This window comes from Doryrhamphus excisus, linkage group LG16 (assembly GCF_037039965.1).
Source record: "Doryrhamphus excisus strain RoL-2023G ecotype Guam linkage group LG16, RoL_Dexc_Guam_v1.1, whole genome shotgun sequence".
In the NCBI taxonomy this organism is placed as follows: Eukaryota; Metazoa; Chordata; class Actinopteri; order Syngnathiformes; family Syngnathidae; genus Doryrhamphus; species Doryrhamphus excisus.
In genome coordinates this window covers 2,886,467-2,899,345 of record NC_136372.1, presented here as the reverse complement: position 1 = coordinate 2,899,345, position 12,879 = coordinate 2,886,467, and the positions used below count along the sequence as shown (strand labels likewise).

The 12,879-nt window shown below is 43.8% G+C and overlaps 1 protein-coding gene across 12 annotated transcripts in view; it reads right to left on the bottom strand.

Moving 5' to 3' along the window:
• Positions 1–4,174: 4,174 nt before the first annotated feature.
• The window catches only part of srcin1a (SRC kinase signaling inhibitor 1a), a 103,911-nt gene continuing 95,206 nt past the window's right edge, over positions 4,175–12,879 (bottom strand). For 10 of the 12 annotated variants that reach the window (XM_078797413.1, XM_078797415.1, XM_058048672.2 and 7 more), the window contains 2 exons: positions 9,997–10,140; positions 4,175–5,739 (listed from right to left, as the gene is read on the bottom strand). In XM_078797413.1, the coding sequence (XP_078653539.1) occupies positions 5,281–5,739; positions 9,997–10,140 (603 nt within the window). In that variant the 3' untranslated portion in view covers positions 4,175–5,280. Of the gene's footprint in view, positions 5,740–5,776; positions 5,920–9,996; positions 10,141–12,079; positions 12,857–12,879 lie in introns of those variants that run through there. The other 2 variants (XM_078797420.1, XM_078797418.1) reach the window with 2 other exon arrangements.

Here is a 12,879-nt window from a genome sequence, read left to right as displayed (position 1 = left end):
GACAATTTTTTTCAGATTAAAATTAACAAAACTTTATTCGAGCCTTGTAGACATGACAAAACACGACTATAGTCACATTTATACTCTTTTTATTTACAACATATTGCGCAACTGCAGGGTCTTGAGACACATGCTAACTCGCAAACTAGAGAGCTAGCGACCTAAACGGTAGCCTCCAAGTTATTTCCTTTGAACTTAAAAAGACAAAAACTTACCACTTCCACACGGATAGGGAGGATACCTATTAACAGTTATTTAACCTTTAACATGAACACGAATCAAATGTAATAATTTTTTCTGGGTACATGATACCATACAGCATCCATATCAAACTTGCGTGGGCCGCACTAACATTAAACTTTCATATCAAGGCAGGGGCCTAAACTAGCGTCCTGCTGGCCACATTTGGCCCGCGGGCCGCGTGTTTGAGACCCCTGCTGTATTGGTTTTTAGCAGTCAGTCTCTCGGTAACCCCTCTTAACGCTCCATAATAATTACTGATTTTGTTTGTAAAATACAAATTTGAATAATAATAATAATAACTTAGAATAATAGGATATCAAACGTCCTCTTTCATGTGAACATAATAATAATAATAATACATTTTATTTGTATAGCGCTTTTCAGAGTACTCAAAGACGCTTTACAGTAGAGAAAAATAAATACAAATAGAGTTGAGTAAAAACAGTAAAATATGCATTAAAATACAATATCCATACATTTATTCAGAGCTAAAAACAAGGCTAAAAGCGGGGCGGGGTGCAACAGTCAGGTATAAAAAACATGCACGGCAACCGGAATCGAGCACAAAAGCCTGGGTTGGCGGAATACCCCCCATAACAGCGGCAATACGCAAGCTAAGGTGAAGAAAAACAAAACAACTTAACTTACATAGGAGGCGGGAGGCGTGCTGAACTGAGAGCTCCAGGTGTCATTTTAAGATGTGTAGCGAAGCCTGTTGATTACCACACACACACACACTCGGAAGGCGGGGAAACTGTACAAGAGAGCTGCACTTTATTGGACACACAACCACAGCAAGTTATGTACAAAACTTTTTTGTTTCTCACAATGGAAAAAAACAAAACAAAACACACTTTCCTCACATAAAAGTCATGGCATCCACACTGATAAATGAATATCTGCACCATTGATACTTTCTCTAATAAAGTCATATATCATTAAATATATTTATATATATTTATATATAATAGATCTATACCGTGTGTTCTTACAGTATGTCACGCGACAGTACCCGCACACACCGGGAGTGGCGTTGAAGCGCTTTTTGGATATTCCATCACAGATGAACATGCCTGCCTTTTCAGTCAGATAAATAACATTTTACACCGCTAACACATCTTTTCTGGAGGAAACATTCAATATAGACATTTTTTTTTTTTTTAACTTAAAATTCATCTTGACGGCACCGTGCGACACATGCATTTGTTGTGTTTCAATACCTCTGAATCCATCTTCATCATCATTATAAATAAAAATGTTGCTTCTGGACATAAGTCGGACTGGCTAGGAACGTTTATGTATTCACAAATGGGCTTTTTTTTTCTACTTGCGCCAACACATTCATGTAAAAATACAGTACATACTATACATACTATATAGCACGTGGCTTTAGCGTAGAGATGTCAATCATAAGGAAGGAGAAAGCGCTAAAAAGATGACGTTATTCCTTATTGAGCCATCTCAGTGGTTCTGTTTTTCAGACTTGTTTTTTTTTTTTGTTTGTTTTTTTTTTTGCTTAAGAGTTGTCCGGTTAACAAGCATACATGAACGCAACATTAAAAGTCATGTGACCTAAGCACCATTATGAAAACAGTGGATAGAGTGAAACAAAGAAATATTAAAACAAACAATAAAATAAAAAAATGGGCAGATAAAGAAAAAGAAAAGAAGAAAAAATTCAAACATACAGAAAATAAATAAATAAAAATAAAATGAAAAAGAAAATCCCAAACGCATCAATACATACTTCACACAACATGTGTGTCCATAAAGAAAATTGTAGAATTTTCTAATAACATTAAAAAAAGCGCTAAGTATATATACTTTGAATTAGAATCTATACAGAAGAATCTATACAGATAGAACAAATATTAAACAAAAAAAGTACAAATAAATAATCTTTGTGTGAAATGCGATAAAGGAAAGAAAAACATTTGTACAAAAATGGTTACTAGAATCATTTATAAAAACTTAAAGGAGGTGAAGACATTTACAGTATATTGTCTAAGTCTATTATATACTGTTTATCTGTATATATATATTTATATATATATACACTATATGTATATAATAATAATCACACTTTGTCTTCACATTATACACAAACATCTCACTTCTATATTTATATATGTACTAGGTATTGAAGTTGGGGGTCGGGGGGGGGGGGCAACAAGAATCATTCTGTCTTTCAAGCAGTGCCGTGTGTAAATGGGGAAGGGTGTGGATGAGAAGGAGAAGGGGGGGGGGGCTTCATATCATCCTCAGGGGCCGAAGAACCCGAATGTCTTTTTCCTACTTTGTTGCTGCTTCTTTGAGGATAAATGTGCTCATTATGCTGATGAAGATGAGAGCTTTCCAAAGAGTTTTGGATGAGAAAATGAACAAACTGCAAAAACGGAGACGTTTTTTTTGTGTGTGTGTTTTGTGCAGAGAAAATATGATTTGATGTGCTTTGAAACAAACGGAGGCACGTTTTTGTAATCCAACTAAATGAGGCACCAGCAGGATGTTTGTGATGTGCGGCTTAGTTTGCTCTACCGGGGCCACGTTTGTGCTTCTTTAAGAACAGACTGCGCTTAAAAGGTCCCGAATTAGCACACTGTGGGGCCACATTAGCGTGTTAGCCTTGATGCTAGAATTTAGACAATAAAAAAGTGCTTTCCAACTTCCATTTGCATGTCTGTAGCTTAATGCGAATGTGCTATATTAGCCTCCAACAAGCACTGTTATGAGACAGGAAGACTAGCATTAGCAACACTAGCATAGCTACAGTATGTGATGGTACAGTGCTCACCTTACACTCACTTTAACAGCAACACTATGCTAGGTTAGCCTATTCGCTAACGCAAAATAAACTCCAGCTGAGTGACGGATCAAGTCCCATATTAGCGTACTGTGGTGCCACATTAGTGTGTTAAGTATGTTAGCCATGATGCTAGAATTTAGACAATATAAAAGTGCTTTTCCAACTGGGGAAAATGTCCATTTACATATCTGTAGCTTAATGCTAATGAGCTATGTTAGCCTCCAATAAGCACTGTTGTGGGACAGGAAGACTAGCATTAGCAACACTAGCATAGCTACAGTATGTGATGGTACAGTGCTCACCTTACACTCACTTTAACAGCAACACTATGCTAGGTTAGCCTATTCGCTAACGCAAAATAAACTCCAGCTGAGTGACGGATCAAGTCCCATATTAGCGTACTGTGGTGCCACATTAGTGTGTTAAGTATGTTAGCCATGATGCTAGAATTTAGACAATATAAAAGTGCTTTTCCAACTGGGGAAAATGTCCATTTACATATCTGTAGCTTAATGCTAATGAGCTATGTTAGCCTCCAATAAGCACTGTTGTGGGACAGGAAGACTAGCATTAGCAACACTAGCATAGCTACAGTATGTGATGGTACAGTGCTCACCTTACACTCACTTTAACAGCAACACTATGCTAGGTTAGCCTATTCGCTAACGCAAAATAAACTCCAGCAGAGTGACGGATCAAGTCCCATATTAGCGTACTGTGGTGCCACATTAGTGTGTTAAGCATGTTAGCCATGATGCTAGAATTTAGACAATATAAAAGTGCTTTTCCAACTGGGGAAAATGTCCATTTACATATCTGTAGCTTAATGCTAATGAGATATGTTAGCCTCCAATAAGCACTGTTGTGGGACAGGAAGACTAGCGTTAGCAACACTAGCATAGCTACAGTATGTGATGGTACAGTGCTCACCTTACACTCATTTTAACAGCAACACCATGCTAGGTTAGCTTATTCGCTACCACGGATCAATATTTTAAGATAAATTAGTCTCTAATGTCCCACAAAACACCTGAAACCTTTTTGCTAGCTTGTAAATAAACACAGTTGGCGCCTCCGAGGTTGTACAATTGTGAATCCCAAATGAGGTGAAACATGAGCAACATGAGCAACACTAGCGTAGCTACGTGATGCTACAGCGCTAACACTGCGCCATCATCATCATGCTAGGTTAGCTTATTTGCTGAAGAAAAAAAACAAACTTACCCCTCCCATGTCTGACGGCGAGTTGGCAGGGGTCTGGGTTGCATTTTAAGAAGTGTAGTGAAGCCCGTGGGGGGGCTTTAATAGCATTTTGATAAACTTTTGATGAGTTCTGTGTTAGCGTGTGATAGCCACTGCAATCATGTGCTGCCATTGTTTGGGGGAGAAGGACTACAGGGATTGTGGTGCCAGCTTTAAAAAAAAGCCTTAAAGATGCTACTGATTGTCTTAATGAATGTAGGTATAATAAATAGTAATATTAATAATAATGTTTTCTCATTTGTATGGTTTGTAGCTTAGTTTTGACTGAAACTAACACCCGAAATAGCGTATTTACTCAAATGTGAGAATATCCTTTTCTGGTTTTGGAAAAATATATGTATGTTTTGACACAATAAAATAAAAAAAAACTTGTAGACTGCAACCAGAGAAGTATATCACATACAGTATAATGTGTGTGTAAGTGACAAGAAGAAAAGCTCTGACTGTAAAGTATTTGTCAGACTTTTTCAGAAAAAAAAAACTGTCTTAAATTGGGGTCAATATGGTACATAAAATGGACAAAGTCCGTCTTGATGGATCTTGCTTTGTGCACAGGGAACAGAAAAGCCTCTTCCCTAAAGTGTTCCCAAATGTCGGATGCTAAAATGAGGAGTTAAAATTGGAGGGGCGCGGTGCGTCCCCTTATTGATGGATTCGTCGATAAAAAGGAGCGTGTCAATGAGTACCTTTTGTCCATGTGTGCTTGTTCCTCATGGGAGATGTTAAAAGATGTTCAAACAGCACCAAGCTTCATTGAAAGCAACACCAGAGAGCTTCACGTGACTCCATCTTGGCTCTAACAACACACACACACACACACAAAATGGACTCAGGTGCTGGTTATTGCAGCTCATACGTGAAACAGGATCAGCTTATCTGAGGTGGGATCCGAGGTCCCGTTTGTGCGTCATCTGTCTTCAGGAATGAAGACAATTTTGATATCGATGGTTTGTCTCCAAAATGGCCGTTCATTGTCCTTCCTTGCAGCTGCTGAGGCCCTCCAGGCTCCGGCCGTTTGTTTTGGGGAAAGTGGGCGAGCTGAGCGGGGTCGGCGAGCACGGGGACAGGATGGGCGTGGTGGGCGAGGACGACGAGGAGAGGGTGGCGGTGGGCGTCTGCGAAGACGAGGAGGCGGGCGAAGGCGAGCGGCTGCTGGGGGACGGCAGGGAGGAGGCGCGTTGCTGCTGCTGCTGCTCGCGGAGGAGGCGGTGCTGGCGTAGGGCGGAGGACAGCAGCAGGGCCTCGGCGCTCAAACCGGCGGCGGACAGGCTGGCCAGCAGTGCTTTGGCCTGGCCGGGGGACGCCCTCAGAGACGGCCTGGCACCATCAGCCTTCCTGGCAGAGGGCTGGTGCCCGGAGAGGGGGCCCGTTTTGATCCCGGAGAGGTACGGCTCAACGCTGCCCCCTAGGCTGACGGCTCCTGAGGCCTTCAGGTCAGAGCAGGACACATGATGAGGGCGGGATCGGGGTGGAAGGGGGCCGTGTAACGGGGGGGAGGGGTTACGAGGAAAAGTCCTAACAAGTTGAAGGTTGGGTGTGGTCCCCTTGTAGCCACGCATGCTTGTGGACACATACACAAAAGGTCAAAGGTAAGGATGCGTCGCTCACTGCCGGGTGAGGGGGCGGCGTGCAGACCCGTGTGGGTTGAGGAGGTGGGTGAGGTCACGCCGCAGTCAGGAGAGACATGAGGACAAAGGGGGTGAGGAGGAAGGAGGGAGAGACAAAACAAACAGAGGACACATTATTCCGGGCGGAACACAAGCATGTGCGACGAGCCTCGAGCCCATCGACACATGAAGACACGTCTTATTTTGACTGGTCTTTTAATGACGTCACCTCATTAAAAATGCAAAATAATCTGAATGGAAAACTACACGTCACAAACACGGCACTGTATTCACATGTAATGCGGGGATCAGTCACTAGATGGCACTGCTTCTAAACATTCACATTCACAAGCCTAACGCTGGGAAGGGACCAAGGATGCTTTTATTCTCCTTTTCACTTCCTGTCCACATTGTTTACATATTTTAGGATGGGAGGGAATTCTAGGATGAATTGGAGCGAGACATCATGCAATCATAATAACCAAAATTTAAAATATTCCCTGATGTATGAAAACAATATCATTCATTAATTTGTTTTATACCGCTCATCTTCACAAGGGTTGCGGGGGTGCTGGAGCCTATCACAGCTGTCTTCGGGCGAGATGCGGGATACACCCCAGACTGGTAGCCAGCCAATCATAGGGCACATATAGACAAACAACCATTCACACTCACATTCATACCTATGGACAATTTGGAGTCGCTAATTAACCTAGCATGTTTTTGGAATGTGGGAGGAAACCGGAGTACCCGGAGAAAACCCACGCATGCACGGGGAGAACATGCAAACTCCACACAGAGATGGCCGAGGGTGGAATTGAACTTGGGTCTCGTATTTGTGAAGCCTGTGTGCTAACCACTCGGACACCGTTGTGCAGCCCCTAAAAGGTTTTATTTCCTTTTATTTAAGAATTTGGGTAATAAGAGTTTAAAAGTCAACATAGGGGTGTTATTTCATGTCTAGAGGGCTCTAATAATGCTTACACCAGCACAAGGAGAACATGCAAACTCCCCACAGAGACGGCCGAGGGTGGAATCGAACCCTGGTCTCCTAGTTGTGTGGCCTGCACGCTAACCACTTGTCCTAAAAAATATATAATTTATTCATTTTCTACCACTTATCCTCACGAGGGTCACGGGGGTGCTGGAGCCTATCCCAGCTGTCTTCGGGTGAGAGGCAGGGTACACTCTGGACTGGTGGCCAGCCAATCACAGGGCACATATAGACAAACAACCATTCACACTCACATTCATACCTATGGACAATTTGAAGTCGCTAATTAACCTAGCATGTTTTTGGAATGTGGGAGGAAACCGGAGGACCCGAAAAAAAAAAAAAACACACATGCACGGGGAGAACATGCAAACTCCACACGGGTGGGATTGAACTCGGGTCTCCTAGCTGTGAGGTCTGCGTGCTAACCACTCGACTGTATATTTAAAAAAAAAAAAGCCAATATTAAATCCCCATAGGTATGAATGTGAGTGTGAATGGTTGTTTGTCTATATGTGCCCTGACTTGTCTTATGAAATTGTTCCAAGGTCAGCTGGGATAGGCTCCGGCATACCCCCACAACCCCAGTGAGGATGTCGCCTAGTGTATACATACCTCCTCATAGCCAAAAAGGATGCAGAGTTTCATCATCCAAAATGTAAACACAATATTTAATCCTTGGTGGAAGTCAGCTGTTTTCCCAGCCATACAATTTCCCAGAGTTAAATTGAGACTCGGACAGAGAAAACTTTTTTGTGCCGCTGCATGGGAATGTTATCCAAGTGTGTGCAAAGTGGAAGGATTAGAGGGATTAGTTCTGCATGATTGGACAAACAGGTGTAGCCGGGTGCAGCCTCATTCACGGTAAGCCGCTTGTACCGTACAGTATGTAGTATAGTGTAGTGTAGTGTAGTGTAGTGTAGTGTCCAGGAGGACAACAGGAAGTGGAGTATCTTCCTCCACCATCATGTCAACAAACATAGGAGTGGAAGTGAAGAGTTTTTTTAAGGATCCTCAAGAGTCCCAAAAAGGGGCAAACACCAGTATTCCAGTATGTCGGTGTTGTCCTCCAGTAATAAATATGTTGCATGGTGCGTTCAAGACACTCATAAGAATGCATGAGGCTAGTGGCAGGAAGGAAATAGAACTAGCGGAGCGTGTCAAGTCAAAGCCATAAGATTTCTGCAATTAAGATAGTGAGTCTCATTTAAAAAAAAAAAAAAAAAAAAAGTAGAGCAAAATTCAAAATTCACATCGCAGATTTAAATGTCGAGGCATATTTCGAATGAAGCCATCGGGACGGGATTGGTTACAAATCCCAGTCTTGTCTGTTCAGTCTGTGATCATGATGAAAAGGCAAAGCGAGCGCTCTCTCTCTCTCTCTCTCTCTCTCTGCCATTAAGACACATTTCCTCTCCTTTATGCGCCCGCTTCCGCCTTAACCGCAATTCCAGTGGATTCCTGTACTTGTCTCATGAAAGCAAAATTAATCCCTTTTTATTTCCGCGTGACACCAACTCACACGGTGATGCTTTCATTTTGTGAGAAATAAATCAGTACGCACACTTTTAATTGTCCACATACCGCATGTCGAAAAAAAAACAAAAAAAAAAACTCAAAACATGGTAACCATGTGACTAAACATTACCCGGACAATGAAGTACATAGTTAGCATTTGGGTTCATGTGCAGTATATTTACATTGCAACAACCTCCAGCACCCCGGCAACACTCGTGAGGATGAGCTGTAGAAAATGAATGAATATTTAAGCATTATTAGAGCCTTCCAGACATGAAATAACACCCCTATGTTGATTTTTAAACTCTTATTACCCAAATTTGTAAATAAAAGGAAATAAAACCTTTTAGGGGCTGCATGGTGTTTGAGTGGTTAGCACACAAGCTTCACAAATAGGAGACCCGAGTTCGATTCCACCCTCGGGGCATTTCTGTGTGGAGTTTGCATGTTCTCCCCGTGCATGCGTGGGTTTTCTCCGGGTATTCCGGTTTCCTCCCACATTCCAAAAAACATGCTAGGTTAATTGCGGACTCCAAATTGTGAGTGTGAATGGTTGTTTGTCTATATGTGCCCTGTGATTGGCTGGCCACCAGTCCAGGGTGGACCCCGCCTCTCGCCTGAAGACAGCTGGGATAGGCTCCAGCACCCCTGCGATGCTCGTGAGGTAAGCGGTAGAAAATTTCAAGAGGTAAAAATTGGAAAAATTTCAGAGGCGGGGTGGCCGGCCAATCACAGGGCACATATAGACAAACAACCATTCACACTCACATTCATACCTATGGACAATTTGGAGTCGCTAATTAAGCTAGCATGTTTTTGGAATGTGGGAGGAAACGGGAGTACCTGGAAAAAACCCACGCATGCACGGGGAGAACATGCAAACTCCACACAGAGATAACCAAGGGTGGAGTTGAACTCGGGTTTCCTGTTTGTGAAGCCTGTGTGCTAACCACTCTCCCACCGTGCAGCCCCTAAAAGGTTTTATTTCCTTTTATTTACAAATTTGGGTAATAAGAGTTTAAAAGTCAACATAGGGGTGTTATTTCATGTCTAGAGGGCTCTAATAATGCTTAAATATTCATTCATTTTCTATAGCTCATCCTCACAAGTGTTGCCGGGGTGCTGGAGCCTATCCCAGCTGTCTTCAGGCGACAGGCGGGGTACACCCTGGACTGGTGGCCAGCCAATCACAGGGCACATATAGGCAAACAACCATTCACACTCACATTCATACCTATGGACAATTTGGAGTCGCTAATTAACCTAGCATGTTTTTGGAATGTGGGAGGAAACCGGAGTACCCGGAAAAAAAACCCCACGCATGCACAGTGAGAACATGCAAAGTTCACACAGAGATGTCCAAGAGTGGAATCGAACTCGGGTCTCCTAGCTGTGAGGCTTGTGACCTCTGCTAACCACTTGAACACTGTGCACTGTTACAAAAAGCCAAATTTGGGCGTTCCGGATAAAAGTAGATATGGTTAGAAAGTGGAGAAAGGAAGTCGCATGCAGGTGGGGTCACCACAGCACCATGCACCCCCTCCCCCCCTTGTGATGAAGCCTACCTGCTGCTGCTGCTGCTGGCCTTGGCTCTTCAGGAAGTCGTCCCTCTTACCGCTTTTGTATTTATCCGTGCTGTTGTGCTGTAGGTGCTTCAGTTTGGTGGCGGTGGGGGGCGGGACCTTGCCGGGGGTGAGGCCGTTTCCTCCCTTGTGAAAGAAAAGAGAATAAGAGCGTGAGCTCAAGGAAGGCTTAAATAATTGGTCTTCAGCGTGGCTGCATCTCTCCTGAGACTCACACTGAGTGAGTTCGGAGCTGATAGAAGCTCACAGACTTTTACGAGCGTAAAAGACGACAAAGAGGAGAACAAGAAGATGTATCAAACTTGGCTGCTGCGGCGGATTAAGATGTTCGTGTTTTTAATGATGCTTCCTGCCGAGTTACACCGTCTCTCATCATGTCAACTCTCACGTCGCTTGCAGCTCCATCAAAGCCTGCAGACGCCGACGCTGACCTGACAGCGCACGCTAATAATACGAGATGAACTTTTTGCTTCTCGACACAATGAGAAATAACATTTGTGCACTTGCAAGTCATCATGTAGGTGTGATGCAACGACGAGCGCGGCGATGACGAAACAAGGCTTTGTGATCCTTGGCCCCAGACTAGCGGGAACGATGCCCGCCGCGCCGTCAAAGAGGCCTGAAAGTCTGATGCTACACTCGACACTGACAGCGAGCCAGAAGAGGGTTGCAGCCAAAGTGTCACATGACACTACAAGTTGCTCATTTATGTTCTTTTACTGAATATGAGCTGAGATGATTCATCATTCCATGCAAAAGATGGAGTTTTTTTGCTCAACATTTGTTGGGTTTATTATGCATGGAAGCCATTTCTATGACGGCGTATTAGGGCCAATAAAATAAAAAAAAAATTGAATAAAATTGTGAATTTATGGCAAAAAAAAGTTGTACATTTACAAGAATAAACTCAGAAATTTACGAGTTGTGCCTTGCTTATAATGTGGATGTGGCACATATAAGGCAAACAACCATTCACACTCATATTCATACCAATGGACAATTTGGAGTCGCTAATTAACCTAGCATGTTTTTGGAATGTGGGAGGAAACCGTAATACCCGGAGAAAACCCACGCATGTACGGGGAGAACATGCAAACTCCACACAGAGATGGCCGAGGGTGGAATTGAACTCGGGTATTTGTGAAGCCTGTGTGCTAACCACTCGGACACCGTTGTGCAGCCCCTAAAAGGTTTTATTTCTTTTTATTTACAAATTTGGGTAATAAGAGTTTAAAAGTCAACATAGGGGTGTTATTTCATGTCTAGAGGGCTCTAATAATGCTTAAATAGTAATTCATTTTCTACCGCTTATCCTCACGAGGGTTGCAGGGGTGCTGGAGCCTATCCCAGCTGTCTTCAGGCGAGAGGCGGGGTACACCCTGGACTGGTGGCCAGCCAATCACAGGGCACATATAGACAAACAACCATTCACACTCACATTCATACCTATGGACAATTTGTCGCTAATTAACCTAGCATGTTTTTGGAATGTGGGAGGAAACCGGAGTACCCGGAGAAAACGCACGCATGCACGGGGGAGAACATGCAAACTCCACACAGAGATGGCCGAGGGTGGAATTGAACCCTGGTCTCCTAGCTGTGAGGTCTGCGCGCTAACCACTCGAACGCCGTGCCGCCATGAAGTAAAATTTTTTCTCAGAAATGTACAACTATTCTCATAATAGTCAAAATGCGTACAAAATACAAAAAATGTGTACATATTGGCAGGTCTACTACTATATGAAAATGTAAAAAATATATATTTTAACATCCCAATAAGTGTGAAGAAGAGTCAAAAGAGAGATGCCAAGAGTTGTGACAAAGAGAAACGTAAGAAAGAACAATAAAAAAAATAGATGGCTTTTTTATTGTCAGTATAAAGTGTGGAAATGTGAAGATGTACAGGCAGAAAGCAAACAACCAATCACAGCGCAGACATGTCTGGTGTCTGTCCCGCCCCCTTTTTCCATGAGCCAATGAGGAGGAGCAGACATCAGAAAGCTCACCGGGGGGCCCTCAGAGAAGAAATGAAGAAAGAATGGGAGGCGAGTCGTGAGAAATGAACCTGGCTGGATGTCGGCTTGGGCGGGACCGGCGGCTTCCTGCTGGCGGGTGAAGGTGGGATTGTGGAGTAGAGTTCCTCAGCACAGGAACCGCCGCTGATCTCTATCAAGGTGTTCTCCAGTTCCCGAATGGTCTCCTCCAAGCTGTCCAGTCTCTTGTAGGTGCTGTGGCAGACATTTTCTCCTGATGGGATCTTTTCGGATGCCGAGTCAGATATCTCCAAGGAAGGAGTGTCCGGTGAAGCCTTCAGGTTCGGTTGGAGTTTGACAACCACTTCTCCCGTTTCCATCCCACTCCTCAGAGCCATCAAGAGGGAGCTCTGCTTGCTCGGGCGAGCGAAGGAGGATCTTCTGGGTTGAGGCTGAGGATGAGCCGACTCAAGAAGGTAAAGTAGGATCTTGTAAGCATCCTTCAGCGTCGTCTCCTCCCTGAAGAGCAGCAGCTGAGGCCGCTCGCTCAAGTGGACGTCTGAGAGTTTTACATGTGCTGAGATTGTCCGAGTCGGCAAAATGACTCCCATGGCGCCGCTGAGCTCCTGAGCTTCTAAAGGAGAAAGCGCCCTGATTTCCGACTCCGTGAGGAGCAGAGTCACTTCCTGTTTCTCCTCCGTCATCCTTAACTCTTGCTGAGCAGGTGAATCCCTCACGGTGCTGAGCGCTACAGGTCTGGTTTTTATAGGATAATGGAACAAATCTCTGACAGGATCCTCGGGGGGCGACGCTGACGCTGGCAAACAGTCAGTCAACATGATGCGTGGAACCGAACGCAAAAGTCTGCCCTACAAACCAGGAAAGGACTTTT